At 52.7% G+C, this 18,243-nt stretch overlaps 1 protein-coding gene across 3 annotated transcripts in view; it reads right to left on the bottom strand.

Annotated features, from left to right (window-relative positions):
• The window catches only part of LOC140249538 (phosphofurin acidic cluster sorting protein 1-like), a 42,580-nt gene extending 28,505 nt beyond the window's left edge, over positions 1–14,075 (bottom strand). For 2 of the 3 annotated variants that reach the window (XM_072331365.1, XM_072331364.1), the window contains exon 1: positions 13,891–14,009. In XM_072331365.1, the coding sequence (XP_072187466.1) occupies positions 13,891–13,982 (92 nt within the window). In that variant the 5' untranslated portion in view covers positions 13,983–14,009. Of the gene's footprint in view, positions 1–13,890 lie in introns of all 3 variants that reach the window. The other variant, XM_072331362.1, reaches the window with a different exon arrangement.
• Positions 14,076–18,243: the final 4,168 nt, after the last annotated feature.

The raw sequence follows: 18,243 nt of genomic DNA on the forward strand, positions 1-18,243 counted from the left end.
CCACGATGACTCACACTGTAGCACTCAAAGAGACACGCACTCTGCAAGCATCCTCATTAGAAGGCACTGGGGCTTCAGGAGCTAAGTGGGGAGTACGTGGAGCTGGGATGGGAGGAACAGGACAGGGGTGCATTGGCTGCACATCCCAGGGCATGCCTCTGCTGGAAAGCACCAGGTCCTACGTTACCTCTAAAACTTCTGCCTCCGAGGGCTCAGCTCAAGGCCCTGTTTGAAGTTCTTCACTTAAACAAACTTCAGAGGAACGGGCTGCCTTGCAGTGAGTGCTGTGTTAAGAGCTGTGCTTCTGCTTAAGTTACCAGCGTTTTTGGTTTTGTTTTCCACCTAAATGAAAACAGCACATTACTCCCAGAGAGCTTGATGTAAACTGTGGCTTAGCTCGCTCTGACCTAAATGCACTGATCCTGGGAGATGACAGAGTCCTTTTGCTGTGGCAGGGGGGAGCAGCAGGGAGGCAGCTGGGGAAGGCCCTGCGGCCCCTGGGGAAGACAGGCTTCCTGCCCTTCAGGCTGCTCCACCCGCTCGGCCCCATCTCACACAGCAGGATGAATAGCCAGGCTAATTGGGAAGCTGGGAACCAGGCTGGGGCTTGGGGGAAATCGATGTGGGTTGCCACAGCAACTCTGAACCCACGGCACCAGAGACCACCACGCTCAGAACATTCAGAAAGAAGAGCCCTTCCGGCAGCTGGATGGCAGCCAGTTACCCTGCTTATGGGATTGCGAGCGTAGGAAAGCCCAACCAAGCTCAATCATATGAACGAGGCCTCTCCAAGGGACACCAGAGCAGCTGGGATGTCAGCACCTAGCAAAGGCAGGCTGCGAAGGCACCATTGGGCAGACCCTGAACAGCCATGGGGATGCACTCTCCCCACAGGTTTTCCCATCTGAGGGCTGCACACACCCCTTCCAGAGCAGCGTGCACGCTGTGTGCAACGCAGCCAGCTTGTTCTCTGCTCTAAAGCAGGCTGGCCTGCCTCAGCACAATAGACAATAAAAACATAACACGAGACTCAGTGCAGTGAGTAATGCTCAGAACCACTTTACGAGGGCTGACAGCAATTCAGGGCACAGCAGTCTTCCAGCACTTTCCAAAATCCCTGATATAAAACTGGGTATTTTCCCTTCCTTTTTGTTTACACCAGCTCTCAGAGCCTGAACTTAAGCACCTGATGTTAAACACCTGGCTTAAGCCTCAGCCATACAACACTCCAATCCCCTTGGCTTACAGTATTAGCAGGAGTTAGCAGGCTTACTGCAATGGCTCCTGTCAGTCCCTCCGATCGTTCCTAATTGCCACGTAGAAAGCACAAATGATTCCAGCAGTTCCAGAGACAAGCTGAAACGTGAGACCCAGCCACCATTTGCACTTCTGCCAGCATGGCTTTGGCCTCCCTCTGCAACAGCACAGCTCGACACTGCAATTTCAGGGGTATCTGCACATTTTAGGAGTTATTTGTTAGCTCTTTCTGGCAGTTATTCTTGGTTCTGTGTGGCTCATGATTAAGCTGGTGTCTGAGCACTACTGCTGACCTGCCTAGCACTCACCTCTGGCTGGGAGCCACACTGCTGACCAATGTCTAATCCCTTGTAATGCATGGCCGCCCTCCTGCTGAATGCAGTCCCAGGTACACCATGGGCCTGAAACACTCTGTGCCCAGGAAATTCTGTAGCAGCCTTGAACACAATCAGGAAGGATGAGTTCTTACACAGCCCCTTGTAAGAGATGTTCACAGGAATCAAACACTGCCCCAGTTCTTCAGCATGGCTTCCAGAGGGCACAGCCAGGGAAGGTGATGAACCTGGCCATCAGCCTCCTCCACCAGAAGCCTGTGCCTTGTTCCCAGCTCCCCGCAGCTCCCAGTCATCACCATGTGTTTGAACACATGATGAACTGACTCAAGCTGCCAATCCAGCAAGCCTCACAAAACAGCAATTTGTCACTTTTCAGACCAGCATCGAGATGGCTCAGCACTGCTTCCAGCCAAGGGGAGGCTACTGCAATTAGCCACTTTGGGGGGGTCTCCAATCTTTCCATCGTTCATCACACCATGGTGTGCACGCAACCCCACCACAATAGCATTGCTAGCTTGATTTGAGTACTTTCACTTCATCTGTTTTGTCCTGTGCCGAGTCCTGCAATCTGCTACCGCCATGTCAGCTGACAGCACTGGCTGTGCTGCCACAAGCACTCACGCAACAGCTTTGGGTTGGGTGGCCCGTGAAGGAGATGAAAGATAGCATGGCCGTATATACAACAGAAGAGACAATAAAGCACCATGTATCAGGAAAAGCAAGGTCATTCCGAGAAAACAAGGATACTTAGTGACAGCTGCAGAGCAGTTTCTCACAAACATGATTCTTCTAGCTACCTGTAGAAGCTAGAGACAGCTTACTTGCAAACCCAAGCTAACACGAGCCTCCATGAGCAGACATTAGAGTCCTGCTTGCACTTGCAGAAGCTGCCTGGAGCCACCTCCCATTCCAAGGGCTTGGCTGCTTGGTCCCCTGGTTGGCTCTTCCCTATCTTCTGTTCCATCGCTTGGGTCCCCATCACACCTGAACCCACAGACCTGACACTGCATTAGCTGCCCAAAGGACTGCCAGCTCCCCTTGCCAGTGCAAATGCAAGCTCTGTTTCAAAGCAGATTTTCATCCCAATGTCCTTCTGCCTGCTGGCAGAGCTGCTGCTGGCTTTGAAGTCCCACCTACGACAACAGGGAGGCTTTTCAGCCACGCTGCTCTGCTCTCCTTTGGGCTGGAGAGCAAACAACTCCTACCAGCCTGCTGAGGATCCTGCTGGGGATGTCAGCTGCTGAGAGTGCTGGGTTTTCACACTACCTCATCCTAATAAGTCACCCCAAACACCACTTTCAGGCTTTCCCATCTGTGTTCCCCAGGCACAACAGTGTATTTTACACGCCGCCGTCACACCACCTTATGCTTGCTGTAATTCTCATGTGTTACTAAACTACTCGCACTACAGGTGATTCAGCAAGGCAGCAAGACTGGAAGCCTGCCAACAGCCATTGAGAAACAGCTTGAAATACATCCCAAAGGACAGGAATAAAAAACCTCTCTGCACACCTCAACGCTCAGCCTTCTCAGATTTGCTTTGAAGTAGGTGTCCAAGGAAGGACAACCCAACAAGTCTGTTACGCTTTGGAGCGGTGACCGCAGGCTGCCTGCCATTGGGAGCAGGAGCTTACATCCCATTGCCTTCACAGGATGGAGCCCAGACACTCACAGCACGGAGACTGGATTTGGAGAGCCACGCTTTACGAGCATCTCACCCCTTTCATCTATAAGCTGCAGTCCCTGGGAAACACACAGCTTGTCCTGATGGAAAATTCTAGAGATCTTCCTTCAGAGCAAAAGCTGCACAAGCCTTCAAATCATCATTACTCTCAAGGACAGGAACGCTACTAGGCTTGACATTCAGAGGATGACATTCCCCCAAAGCATACCTCAGCAGGCAAAGCAAAAAGAAGCCAAAGTCTGCATTAAGAATCACAAAGCTTTAAAGGAAACCTCCCACTGGCAACACAACAGAAAGCACACATCGACTTCTGAGAGGATGGGAAAGAAAGGTGAGTGGGAAAGAGAGCTGCCCCGTGAGCCCCCAGCAACACTTAATGCTTTTGTTTTTAGGTGTGCCCATGTGGAAGAGCAAGATGTTTCTCTAGTCCCTGACATCCCTCTACTAGAGAAGAAAAAAGAAGCCATGCTTGAGCAGATATATTTAGAGGGCACTCACCGTGGGCTCATGAGCTTCACTCCCCAAAGCACAGCAGGTAAGGAAGCATTCAACTTAGGTGAATTCTCTGTGTGCTCTCCCTCCACACAGGCAACTCGTTATTAATGCAGTGCAAAATCAGCAGAAGCAGCAAACCTTTGTGTTTCAGGCTGTAGATGTTCAGACAGCACGTTAAAACCATTGTCAGGAGATCTATGATTGGCAGCGGCTGTACACACACAGCTTTAAGGCTTCCTGAAAAGCTCTTTTAGCCAGTCCCAGCCAACCTCTTACACACTCCCAGGCCTGAAGAACTCCCCACTACCTTGTTTCTCCTGCTCACTTTACTACCTGGTTCCTACCAGCTGCCCCATGATGCCATCCACAGACCTATTCAGTGAGCACTTTGCTTGGAAGCTGCTTCTCCCAGACACCACAAGTCCATGCACAAGAACAAGGTCACCAGGCATAGAGCAGACTCCCTCTCTCATTACCCGTTTTATCAAATCCCAAACAGAAAGGATGAAACGTAGGTAGTCTCAGGATAGCACACTTTATACAGTTACAAAATGGCTTCGGACTTGGTCAGAAAAATACAACTTCCCTCAGACCTGAAATTCAAAGGCCTTTTGCAGTGCGAGCACTTCTAAAGTGTTCCTGCCAAGGGGGGTTATTTGTTCCTTGTTCTTGTCTTTTGTGTGTGTGTGAGCGCACCTATTTCAGTTACATTCTGAAGGGCAACAGATGCTCTGTGGAAAACACATCACAGATCTCACAGGAAGAGTTACTATTGCAAAACAAGGAAAGAAATTGTTTGAAAGCCTCCTTTCAGGCAGCGTGAGATGAGCTCTCAACTCCAGAACGGAGTTATTTCTCTTTCAGTGGCTTCGTTTTATACAGCTAGCCAAGAACCAAGAGCTGGGGCACTTTAAGGTAGTACTAAAAACCCTTATGTGATCACCAGATTTTTTTCCCCCAAAACATTTTATTTATTAAAGATTCCTTTTCTCAGCATTTGTTCTACCTGCTGCTGCTAAGAGACTCCATCTCAGCCTCCACCCTATTGCTTGGCCAGAGATACCACAATAGGCATCAATTAATCTACATTACTGACAACCCGGGCTCCTCCTAGAGCTCCGTCAGCAGCGTTTGCTCTGCATTGAACTGAATTGATTTCTGCATTGGAAGGGAATTTAATTCTAAAATCTCACATGCTTTATCTGTACCATCACATAACTACTGCTGGCAAAACAACACATTAACACCACGTTTCCTGTTATGACCTCTCACAGCGCTGCCAGCTATAGTGAGGAAGATGCTCGTAGACATGGCTCCATCTGGACAGCTGAGCCTGTAACCATCCCAGGAGTGGGCAACACTGAATGCTTCTCAACTCAACTGAGAGTCTGGCTTCAAATCACAACAGCTGCACTCACAGAATCATAGGGGTTGAAAGAACCTCCTGGAAATCATCAAGTCCAACCTCCTGCTAAGGCAGGTTCACTACAGGAGGTTACATAGAAGAGTGTCCAGGCTGGTCACTCATGGAGCTTCTCTCACTGTTTACTAGAACAGATGGTTTGATCAAAGCTATCCTGGATTTTAAACCTTGATCTACTTAGGGCTGCCTTCTTCCAAAGAGTTCCAACACCCTGCACATCCCACAGCCAGCTCTCCTTGAAAAGTCATTCACATTCACAGTATTAGGAAAAAAAAAGTAGGTTGTAATTAAGCAGAGTTATTAATCTGTTGTCACTGGGGACCCCAAGCCTGTTCATATTCATGTCACCAGGAGTGCTGGCACTGCCAATGAGGATGGGCCACAAGTGCCTCACCATGTTTCAGAAGAGGAAACAGGATCTTCTGAGGGCCAGCATCTAACTGCTGTCTTCTGTGGGTAGATGCTGGCTGCTTCTGTCATCCCATTCCCAATAACTTTGGCTTTTCTGCATCCCACCCATTCAGCACTGCTCCCTGCCATGGGTACATGCTACCAGCATCTACAGCTCTGTCTTTTCCAGATCTCACAGCTCTGTTGACTACAGAGAAGACAAATAATAACGGCCACTGTAAGCAGAAGTGCTCTTTGGAATATGTTTTTCAAGATCCTTCTTCTCAAGAGGATAACACCATCGGGATCTACTTAAAAACTCCCAACATCTCCCAAAAGCCACTTAGATCTGTGAAGAATGGCTCAGGTCTCAACAAGAGAGGCCAGCACCTCAGGGCCAGCAGCTCTCACACTCCTTGGGCAAACTGCAGGCTCTGGGTGCAAAGCCCCACACCTCCCAGTTCTTCCAGACAGCAGTCAAGGCACAGAGAGCTTTGGTGGCATCCTTCACAGACACCTCATCCCTGCCTGCAGGGGTACAAAACCAAGACTTCTAATTGGGGTCCAGCAGTGTCAGGATTAAAGGATGGCGGTAATTGGATTGCTTGCTGTATTCACAATCAATAATAAGGTTAAGAGATTTCCTTTCTCTCCTCTTGGCTGAGCTCTGAACAGGCAGAAACTACAAGGCAGGCAATGGAGGTGTTAAAGCCCTTCCCCCGGCTGCCTAAGAGCAGTGCTTAGGGCTGCTTGCTCTGCCTCACACAGAGCTGACTCTCACCCCACTGGCTTGCAGGCGCCTCTACCTCTGCGTGCAGGGAGCGAGCGTGCTTTGCAGCACAAAGGATGAATGAAACCGGGTGCCTTGGAACCATTCTCCCATCACTCTGCATCCTTTCACATTAAATACCCACACAGATGCATCACTGGAGGAAAAAAAAAAAAAAGAAAGATCCACTCGAATTCTGCTTAAACTACTGCTAGGCATGAAACAGCTTTGCCTGAAAATACAACGCTCCCTCCCACCCCCTTTCCTGCAGTTCTATCAACTCCTTGCAGGCTGCCTTCTCCCTTTCTTCAGTTTCAGATAAGTTCTGGATGCCCCATCCCTGCAGGTGCTCAAGGCCAGCAGTCATAGCTTTTAGTAGCTTCCTCTGTGAGGTTAAGACTCGTTTGCCCTTATTGACAACACCCAAACATTTGGGGATTGGAAAGTAAAAAAAAAAAAGGCAAATTAATTGAGGGCAAAGCAGATCAAACCCTGCTGCCCTGCCACGTGCACAGGAGAGCTGCAGTGACATAACTGCGTCCCCCAGGCTCTGCTACCGCAAGGCTGCACCGCTTTTACAGAAGGAAGTAATTTAGAGTTAAGATCTTCAGGCAGAGAAAGGAAATTTAATCCCTGTTCTCCACTACTTCGTAGCTGTTGGATGAATCACTTCACCTCTGCTTCCCCTTTGCTGTGCCTAACCGGAGCCTGGAGCACAGCCCCTATGGAGCAGGCAGCGCTTCATTACAGCACATCAGGCAGCATCCACTACACCAGGGCACGGGGCCGAGCCGCAGCCTCCCGGCGCCTCCTGTCACACACGCTGATTTCCAGATAATAAGCACATTGTCAGGAGGCATCTCCTGAGGAAGGCCTGCGATGTGCCCAGACAGCCCTGTCCCAGAGCACACCGCATGCAGCACACTGCCATTAGCCTCTCTCATGCTCCACTGCACGCTACGCAGATATTAATTGCCCCTACCATGAGCAATGTCTTCCCTCAGCACAAATGGAGCTTAAAATCTCAGCAGGAAGTCCACACAGTGCTCCCAAACCTTCCACCAGATACGTATCCAAGCCTCACTTCAGCATCCAACTGCAAGGTCATCCTCCTGCTCCATTTCAAATAAGTAACTTGGTTAACTAAAAGCACACGACCAAATCCACAGCTGCTGCATGAAGCATTAGGAAGAGCTCACTGAACAACCAGGCAGCCCTATGGCTGCGTGTTGCAGCAGCTTTTCCATTGTTTTCTTATGGGCAACAAAAAGGGACATTGCTTCCAACCTCCAGCTGTTTGGTTGGGGTCTACCCAAATGCAGGCTAAGGACAGACAGAAGAAACAAAGTTTGGTGCAGCACATTCAGCACAGCTACAATGAGAACTGAGCAGCATTTGTGTGGCTAAAAATCACAGAGTATTTTTGCAAAAGTAACAGGTTTTAAAGCTTCCTGCCTGCAAACAGAGCAGAACTGCTGAGCGTAGCCCTAAGACTTCTAGGAAAGATGCTGCACTGTCAGCCGAGCTGAGAGCGTGGTGCAAATGCAGCCAGAGCACCAGCAGCCCTACACTGCACCTGCTGCTGAACAGTTTGCTTGCAGTGTCTCCAGGCTGAAATAAAGGTGTCAATGAATTAACCGCCACCAAGGAGCAAGCGATGACAAAAACAACACTTGCAGCCTCGTCTACAGGAGGAAAAAATAAGCATGTGCTCAAGATGCAGCAACAAGTACCTTGCAACAAAGGCAGAAGTCTAACAGGGAAAAGCCTGAAACTCACTGTCAGAGAAAGAAAACCTCAGGGCTATTAAAAACCATCCTAAATACCAGAAAATTAGGAAAAATAAAAGGCAAACAATAACGTGTGGCCACCACCACTGTGCAAGTAGCAGCCCCTAAATTGAGCATACAAGCCAACTACCTGGAAAACAGAACAAAACCAAGGACTACTCAATCACAGAAGCAAGAAGAGAGCCATGCTTATCAGCAGGAGAATGCAGGGCCTTTGAGGGAAAGGAGCAATGAAATGAATATAGCTGCATACATCAGGTGGGAAAGAAAACAGACTACTAGAAGATAGCTAAAGGAAAACCACAGAACAAATGAAAGGGGGCTATTATAAAAACTTATCAGTAATGTACACCTAAAAATGCTGATCCAAATAATATGGATTCAGAGACACTACTTGAAACGCTACTGAAAATCAGGCAGCAGAATTAATAGGGAGGCATTTTGGATGAACGTGATCGGTGCTGGAGAAGAGCCCCAAGCTGTTGATTGTGGCCAAGCTGTTGATTGTGGCCATGCATGGCACCTACACTGGTATAAGGGCCAAACGCATCTGTGCCTGAAGCATCCACTTCTGCAGCTAGGATGCATGGCTCCAGGTGAAGGTAGGCATAGGGAAGGAGCCTTGGTTGGCCACATATCTCCTTGGACATCCCTGGTGGCCCTTAAGATGTCCCTGAAAACACTCAGATGTCCCAGAGCTCCTCACACTTGCCCATGGCTCCTCCAATGTCCTCACATCCCCTTGCATGTCCCACCGTCCCCACATCTTCTGGGATGTCCCTGAAGCCCCTCAGATGTCCAAGTCCTGGGACATCCAGTGGCCCTTGGGACAGCCTCCTGTCTCCTTGGATGCCCACAGTGTTGTACTGAGGGATGTGGTTTAGTGTGTACGGCAGAGATGGGTTGATGGTTGGACCTGATGATCCTGGAGGTCTTTTCCAACCTGTATGATTCTATGATTCTGATTCTTCCCTAGTAGAAAAAAGCATTAAAGGTCAATAAAATGAGTAGCAGAAGCCTTTACAATGGGATCGGTCTTGCTGTAACCCTGCTGGCACTGTAACAGCACAGCAGCTAACTGCTAGCATTCTTCAGTTTTGGAAAATGGAACCTAAGCAGTGAGTTCAGCCACTGCCCCAAACTGCCTGTAGTGAAGAGAATGCAGTTATCATTGACACAGAAAACCAGTTAAAATACACAGATGAGCATGTAACCTCGGTGTTTTCTGTACAAGCAACTATCCCGTGTGCTGTGCCTTTGGATCCCTCATGTCATTTGAGACATGCTCACCCTGTGGAGCAAGAAACAGGGTAAGAAGGACATGCAGTGGAAGTGTAAAAAGTCAGCATGAAGAGGACAATAAAGAGGACCAGGGAAAACCAAACACAACAGTTGTCATTTACTGAGCAGAATCTCACGATGGGTTAGACCAGAAGATGGGAGGAATAGAAAACTCCTGAGAGATGACAATAGGCAGCAAATCATCACAGTGATTGCGCTGCAACAGGCCTGCAAGCAAACGCCATGTAATTTTGGGCTGTGTGCACAGAGAATGAATCACACTGCAGAGCAGGGAGCGGTCTCCAGAAGCACGGCTGTGATGTGCTGAGGTACCTGAAAGGCTGCGCCTCCCCTTCATCTCATCCACTGCCAGTAAGGCAGGAAAAAAAAGATGCACGGAGAAAACAGCTTTGATGCAGTTCAAAAAGCTCCCCCAGCACCTGGGGTGCTGAAAGGTAACAACTTGAGGTGCTCAGACAGCAGCACTGCCGGGACAATATCAAACACGGGATGGTTTTCACCTCTGGCTCTTTTGGGGAAATGACTTGTCAAGTTGACAGCAGACACGTGTTCCATCTAATCCAGGACCATCCTACACCGTGCAGGAACACAGCAAAGCACCCCACGGCTCCCAGGGAGAAAGGTGATCTCCATCTGGGAGGAGGGTGTGTATTTGTGATCACCAGCAGCTACACAATAACTGCATACGCCAGAGGAAGCGGAACGAGCGCTCGGTGCCTACCAGCACAATAGGAACACAACGCGACGTATGCGATGAGCAACCAGATAACAGAGCTAACGCAGCCTGGTCAGTGAAACCCCAGTGAGCAAAGCTGGAAGGCAGCACAGCAGGTACTTCAAATAACACGAAGCCTTCAGGAAAGACAAGATTATTATTCTGAAAGGAGCACGCATCCCCCCCATCAATCATCCTGGCAGGGGATGCTCGTCCTGGGCTCCACTAATGAGCAGAAAGATGGAATAGCAGGCAGCAGCCCAATTAGCATACGCTCAGCCTGGAAGCACAGCACAGAGGAGAAATCCCAAGCGTGCCCAGTGACGGACAAGGCACAGGCAGCGACAGACAGTGGACAGCATTTCAGACATATTTGCAGGCTCGCAGCCAAACCCACGATATTAAGAATAATAAGCAATCAGACGGCCGTTTAGAACATTTTGTATTCTATATAGGACTAAGAGGAAATCATAACTCAAACACGGCAAACAGCACCAGTTACAAGAGACTGCTTCCCTGCTCTGAATTGTGGCCTCTCCCAAGCTCTCCCTGCCCAGAGCTGCGCCTTGCCGCTGTGGCATCCTGCTGCCTTTGTATGGAGCGATCCGGAACCACTTAACGCTCCCAGGGGTGCAGCTTACCCAGACTGCAGCTTTCCCTGAGCTTGGAAGTTCACCATGAAAATCCTCAGTTTACCCAGGAAACTGCCCAACAACATCACAGGCAAATGCTTGTTATTCCAGCTGTAGTACTCACAGAGATCGCTGTCCTTGCAGGACAACACTCATCATGCCATAACTTTCCAAAACGTGCACTTCCAAGTTCTAATGAAGGCGAATTTGGAGCATCTACTGAAACGCATCTCACACAATCAACCAAAGCTTCTCCATGCCCAGGCTCTTCTGAGCACAATGTGGGGGTGGCAGCAAGGCTGGCTGGGTTGAATTCATACATTGAACCAAGCTAGGACGTATTTCAGACAAAACGTAACGTATCCGTGCACTCCTAGCACCATTCACAGCGCAGTCAGCACAGGTAGAATCTGCCTTTGCAATCTGAGCTCGACAACACTAATGCATTAGTCAAAACAAGCCTTGTAGCTCTTACCTCCGATTAGAAACGCGATGACTTATCACTGAAACAACATCCACATAACACTGAACACAACAGCTGTGTCATGGAAAAGGAGTAAGAACAAACTCCAACAGCCAGTCTTATCTTGTTTCCTAATTCCCTAGGAACGTACACTTACGGGCTCTCAGATATTAAAAGGGGTAAAAGGAAGAGCAGTCCTATTAACCACTGCTTAGAAAGAACAAGGCTCAAAGCATCTTTGCACAAAGTCCTCTCACACATGTTTTTTCCAAAGGTACTACCTGATCAGCACACGAGGCAGTGAAAGCACAGTAAGGCACTGCTTTGATGCAGGCAGACATTTCACTTTGGCAAAGCCCTGAATCATTTCTTGCACTCTGTGTACAAATAAAAACCTGCTCCAGCCCTTCAGTGGTACAAGGAAGGCCAAGATACCCCTGCTTGGAGAGCAAGGCAGCTCACAAATGAAATCCCAAACTAAATGGTTTTGTTCAGTGGAACACTTTGGATCCAGCAGAAAAGACTTCCATTATTGCCCTAGCGTTCACCTTATGGAACCAAGATCCTTCTAAAACACACTGCAAGTCTTGCAATCACAGCACTGAGCAATTCTGGGACATCCAGACTTACACTTCATGGTGCCAACCCCTACCAGTCCAGATTGCCTCCCTTTTGTCAAAGGCTGAGATGCAACCCTTTGACAGTCCTGCACTAACAGTCAAACAGCACAGCCTCACAAAGGCTGATCCGGTGGTAACTGTGGAAATGAAACACCTAGGATAGAGACCAGCAATAGCAACAACTTATATCCAGCCTAGAAAAACAGCAGAGCACATCACGCAGCATAAAAATCAGCACAAACTTCTCCTTTGCCTAGATACACGCAAGGCTGGGAAAATCAAGGCTACTCACGCATAACAGACAGAAAAGCCCAAGGGAGAAGGATTATTACCCTTGAATGGATATTGTTTTGCTACCACTACCACTCCCAAAGCACAGTATGGACCAGAGACCGCCTGTGCTGGGCAATGGGACAGCACAGTGGAGTTTCTGCCTGGAAGAACATCACATCAAAACTAATGCATTACACAAGCAGACCAGAGAGTGAAAACATTGGTGAGCCATCAGTGAGCGTGGCACGCAGAGTCACCATTAACCCAGCTCAGATGTGGGGCTGGGTCCGTCTTTTGTTCTACAGCCACCCACACAGAAGGGGCTTCCCTACAATCTGCTCACACAGGAAAGCTCAAGCCACAGACCATGAGGAAACACAGGAGCAGCAGCCCCACACTGCTCATGAGGCCCGATGGCACTTGTCCAGACCCTGCCAGTGCCACCAGCGCTCCTGCATGGCAGCTTCCATCAATTACTTCTCACAGAATCACAGAAACAGGGAATATCCCAAGATAAAAAGGACCCACCAGGATCACTGAGCCCAACACAGCACCCCCAGCCCCAGTGTCTGAGAGCGGTGTCCCAGCGCTCCCTGAGCTCCGGCATCAGGCCGTGCCCACTGCCCTGTGCCTCCTGTGCCATGCCCACCGCCCTCTGGGGCACAGCCTTTCCCTCAGCCCCAGCTGCCCTCCCCTGACACAGCTCCATGCCGTTCCCTCGGGCCCTGTGCGCTGCCCTCTGCTCCCTGTGAGAGCTGCAGCCGCCATCAGGCCTCCCCTCTGCTCCGCATTGAGCGCACCCAGAGCCCTCAGTGCTCCTCATACCTCATTCTCTGGATCCTTCCCCACCCTCTTAGCCTTCCTCTGGACCCACACCAACAAGTGCTGCGTTTTGAGCCGTTCCAGAGATGTCACTCCAACAGAACTTTACAGAAGTTTCCTCCAAACTAGTGCCGATAGCTGCTCCTCACAGCAACTAAGACACCCGTGGGAGCAATGCTTGTGAAGAGTCGTGCTTCTTGATCCCTGCAAGGGCAGCTCCTTCCAACTCCACACCAGGGACACACCCCTTCTACTCTCCCAGCGGCATCCCCCCACCCACACAGCCCACTACAGTCCCGCTATTCCCAGACGTTCCACTTGCCAGCACGGCTCTTCCTCTCTCCGACGGTGTTGAACACCGCGCGTCCACGTGCTTCAGCTCACCGCTCCACACTGCAACTCCACGCTGCTGGAAGCCGACCTGCTGCTCACCGCCCGCCCTCGGTTACGCGCTGCCCACAGGCAGACGATGCCTCGTTGCCTCCCGCTCCGTGTGCGCAGCACAACGGCCCGGCGCTCCGCCGACACGTGCGGCAAACCGGGCAGCAGCGGGAGCACCGCAGGCCACGGCCGCCCCGAGCTCCTCGCGACGAAGCCCGGCACGTCCCGGCGCCCTCCCCGCCCAGGGCTGCCGCTCTCACACCCCGCGGCAACCGTGACTCCTTCCCTCTTTGTGCGGCGCGGAATACGCCCCTCGCACACATCGCACCCGGATGGACCCGAAGCTCTTCTCTCCCCGCCCCTCGGCGCGAGGCTCCGTGACGGAGCGGCCCTCGGTGCCGCCGCCGAGCCCCTCCGGCCTGCCCCGCGGCCTGCAACGGCTGCCCGGCTCCGGGGCCCCGGGTTTGGGGGGGATAGAGCCGTCTCCGGAGCCCCCGGCCCGCTCCGCGCCCCGCACCCGCCGTCTCGGCCCGGCTCACCTGGGCACGCAGCTGGGCGCCGAGCGGTCGATCTCCCACGTCGCGAAGAGGTTCATAGGCACCGGCACCGGCCCGGGGCCGGCCACCGCCATCGCCGCCGCCGCGGCCGCCGCCGTCGCCCCGCCGCCCACCGCCGGGGGCCCCGCGGCGGGGCCCGAGCCCAGCGCGCCGACCGCCGCCGCCATCCCGCTGCCGCCGGTGGCGCTGGGGCCGACCCCTCAGCACCGGCCTCCGCCTCGGCGCGCGCCCGCGGAGCGGGGCGGGACACGGCGGCCCCGCAGCGCCAACCGGAGGGCGGCAGGGCGGCGGCCGGCGGGCCCGCGGCCAATCAGAGAGCGGCCGGAGGGGCGCGGCCTTGAGGCGGGAGGACGGCCAATGGGAGAGGGGGAAAGGGAGAGGCCCGGGGGAGGGAGCCTCGGCGCGCACCGGCCAATCGGAACGGCGAGGGGGGAGGCCGCGGCGGGCGGTAGCCAATCGAAAGGAGAAAGGACTCGGCGCCTGGGGAGAGTTCGGCCAATGGGAACGGCGCTGCCGGCGGGGGGCGTGGCCGCGAGCCCTTTAACGCGCAGCAGCCCCTCTTCCCGAGTCTGCCTGCGCGAGCCCGACAAGGGGCGCGGCCGGGCGCGCGGCCGGTTGGCGGAGTTGCCGTGGCAACGGGGCCTGGGAATGCGCGGGGCGGCGGGAAGGGGCTGTGGGCCCTGGGAAGGGGCTGTGGGCCCTGGGCAGGCCCGTGGGCAGCTGTCGGTCTGTGTGCGGCACTGACGTTCTCTGCTACCCGTAAGGATTTCAGGGTCACTTTCCTGATTGACAACATCCTCCTGAATCTTTTTTTACTTGCGTGTGTTAATTTGGCGTTGAATCTGCCGTTGAGCCTCAGGCCTCTTAGTAATACACAGCTATTCACATCAGTTTCAGTCTGATGAGAAGATCAATGTGTGCTTTAACCCAACTTTTCTACCTCCCTTCCCCAGCCCATCTCTGCACCTGGACGGCCAGCCCAGGGCCCAGCACTCCGCACACCTGCTGTCCTGCTGTCAGAGCAGCAGCTCCACAGCCTTCCCTCCCTCTGAGTACCTCATAACACAGGACGGCCTTTCCCTTCAGCCCTGACAGCCCCGACTCTCCAGGAGTGTCTGCTAAGGGATCTCAGCAGGGGCTTCTGTGGAAACCCACTTGGCGGAGGGATGCTGCTCTGCAGGTGGATGTGGAAGGCGGGTCTGCAGCAGGAGCCGTGCTGGCTGTGCTGGCCTGGCCTTAACCCAGCATCTCCACCCACCGTGGTTTGATCTCAGCTGGGTATCGCCATTACCTCTCCCCACAAGCAGCTGACTGCTCCCAAGGACCCCAAGCCCCTTTGCTGCCCCCCCCCCAACAGCAGGCTTTTGCCCTCTGCTTTTCGGTCTCACTCACCATCCCCACCTTTTCACGTGGTGCCTCAATGGTACCCCAGGCTTTGGGGATGCTCTGTCCCATCCAGGAGGCACGTGGCACTTCTCTGCTCAGACCACGGCAGCCTGCTGCAGTGACAACCTCCAACCATTCAGGCAGCCTCCAAGTGCCAACAAGTCCTGCAGCTCTGCTGGGCCACCCGTCACCTCCAGCTACCTCGCTGTTCTGAGGCTGTGCCGCCCTGTGATGGTTTCTCAGAGCTGTCAGAGTGCTCTGTGTGCTCCCCAGCCCACACTTCGCCTTCCTCTCTTGCAGCCACCACATGTAGTTTCTTGCTGACGGGCTTCACCCTTTTCCTGCAGCTCCCCCTGCGTATGTTCAGTGTGATGGAGGTGGGTTTCTCTGGTTCTCTTCCTACAGCCTATTCCTCTTGGGCCCTTCCATCCATACTGGAGCTCACGTGGTTTCTTCAGTCTGTTGGCTTTCCCAGAGATGAATTTATGCATTTGTTCTCAGTCTGTTTCAATGTGCCTTGTTTATTCGGCTACTCAGACTGCTCTTCATTTTCTCCTTTCATGTTATGTTGACTTTGTGCCTGTAAGTTGAGCTGTCCAGAAATGTGTTCTTCCATGCACTCCAGCTTTCCCCTGTCTTTGGGGTCACATTTTTCCTATGTTTTACATCAGAAGTGCCAGAACCTGGTTGTGTTATGGTTTAAACACAACCTGGTAGGCATCTAATTTAGCAGCTTCTCCACCTCCTTTTGAGACCTTGCTGTGTGCTGAGACTTACTTCATCCTGGAGGGAAAGCAGCCAAGACGCCCTCTTCTTTGGCATCCCAGCACCCAGCTACAAACGTGCCTCTGGAAAAGAAGAATTAAAAAACCACTTTCTCCTTTTTCACACGTCGCTTCCACCCAAATGGACTATGCCCACCAGCTCCTCCCCAGCACTCCAGTACTGCTGAGAGACCTTGCAGCAGGTCAGTGTCGTCCCCAGCAGACAAGGCACAACGCATCACTCAGTGCTGCTGTGATGACCAGTCATGCACAGGGCATTGACCCCTATGGGACAGCACTTTTCCCAAGCAAAGGCATTCCTGGGCACCACTGAGAGCCGTGCACCCTTGGCACCTGAATGAGGTTCAGGTGCAGCAAGACAGTCCCTGACAAACCACCTTGCCCTTAGCTGGAAGAGCACCTTTCAGCCCACATCATGCTGTGGTCTGGACATGGGTGAGACAGGCCGACCGCTGCCCTGGCTCCTCATCACGGCACCGAGGGGTGGCTTCGTGCTGAGCAGGCTGCGTGGGTCTGCACTGACACCCAGTGGCTGTGGCACAAGCAGCCTTCCTCCTTGTACCGCATCAGTCTTCGGGCCGGGGACGGTGCCACAGCAGCAGGGCTTGGCCTGTGGGTCCCTGTTCTGCCACCGTATCCCTCGCCTTGTGGGGAGCTGAGATGGGCCGGCCCCTCTGCCCTCCCCGACCTGCAGGACCTCCAGGATGCATGTGCTGAAGCCTCAGGCCTCCATTTGCAAAATTGTTTTTTAGCTGAGCCTGCTAGAACTGCATGCATTACCAGCTACATGGCACCCGTGTGCACACAGAGGTGTTCCAGCAGCTGCTACAGCTTCACACCTTGTGCCTGCCATTGCTTTGTTTTCCATAATTTCCCCTGAGCTGCTGCCAGCAGGATTAGCAGCACACACTCTCTGGCCCATCAGGGCTGCATGGCTACGTTTGAAACTAATGCTTTGCAATAGGCACTGTTTTCTCAGAGGCTGAGCTCACACCCAGAGGACCTTATCACCATTGCTTCTGTACTCTGTTTTCCTCCTCTCTGCTGTTACCAGGGTGGGTATTTTGGTAATTTGCCTTCCTAGAGTATGCCCATCACTTTTGCCCTACAGCCAGGCCATGGGGGCCAGGAGGCTTTTAAAGCAGCCGAAGCTCTCAGTGCAGCCTCTACCTGCAGCTCCTTGCTGGCAATCTTTCCCCCTTTCCTCTGCTTCTTCAAGGATGCTCAGTGTAACAGTTGGATTTCTCTGTCTCTGCCCTCACTGCCTTTACATTGTGGTCTCTGTTCTAGACGGATGCTCTGGTGCTAGCACTGGCGTTGCACAGGGCTGAGCCAAGGATGCTTTCCACCTGGAGCCAGCAGGCAACCAATGAAGAGCCATCTGCTTGGGATCCCCGCTGTACCCTTCTTTGCTTCCTTCCTGTTTTGTCTCTGATCACAGCCACATCCACATGCAATCCGTGGCACTCAGCTCCAGCATCGGGTTTTAGCGAAGCACGCACGTATCTGCTCTTGCTCTGCTTGCTTATTTTTATGTGCCTCGTTAAAGCAGCTCTTTGCTGCTTCCCACGCGAACGTTGTCACCTCCTGTCCTAGCCTCTAGTGAACACTCAGGGGCTTTATGATTGCAGCCCAGAGATGAATCATCTTGTCCACAGCTCCACTGCTTGAAAACTGCCTCAAGCACCTCTCCCTTGACTCTGCTGCATGCATTCCTATGTGGCCACCTCTCGGTGCCCCCAAGGTTGGAGACCCTTCAAGGGTCTGCCCTGATCCTGATGGCTGGAAGGGAAGATGTGGGCTTTGCTTCCACATTGGCTTTCCATTCTCTTACATCACTCTATCAACTAAGTTGGAAGGGACCCACGAGGATCATCGAGCCCAACCCCCGGTCCCACTCAGCACCCCCCACCCCCAACGGCTGAAAGCAGAGTCTGATACCGCATCGGAGCTGTGCCCACTGCCTTGGGCAGCCCGTGCCATGCCCACCGCCCTCTGGGGCACAGCCGTTCCCTAACAGGTCATGGCTGGGTCTTCCATAGGCTTCTGGACGCCTATTTACAACGAGCGCTGCCAAGGCGGAGTGGAAATGTACTGGGAAGCCTTCCCCGGAGAGCGAGGACGTCCGTCAATCACGACCAAGCGGGGGCTCACCCCAGCCGCT

This window comes from Excalfactoria chinensis, chromosome 3 (assembly GCF_039878825.1).
Source record: "Excalfactoria chinensis isolate bCotChi1 chromosome 3, bCotChi1.hap2, whole genome shotgun sequence".
Classification (NCBI taxonomy): Eukaryota; Metazoa; Chordata; class Aves; order Galliformes; family Phasianidae; genus Excalfactoria; species Excalfactoria chinensis.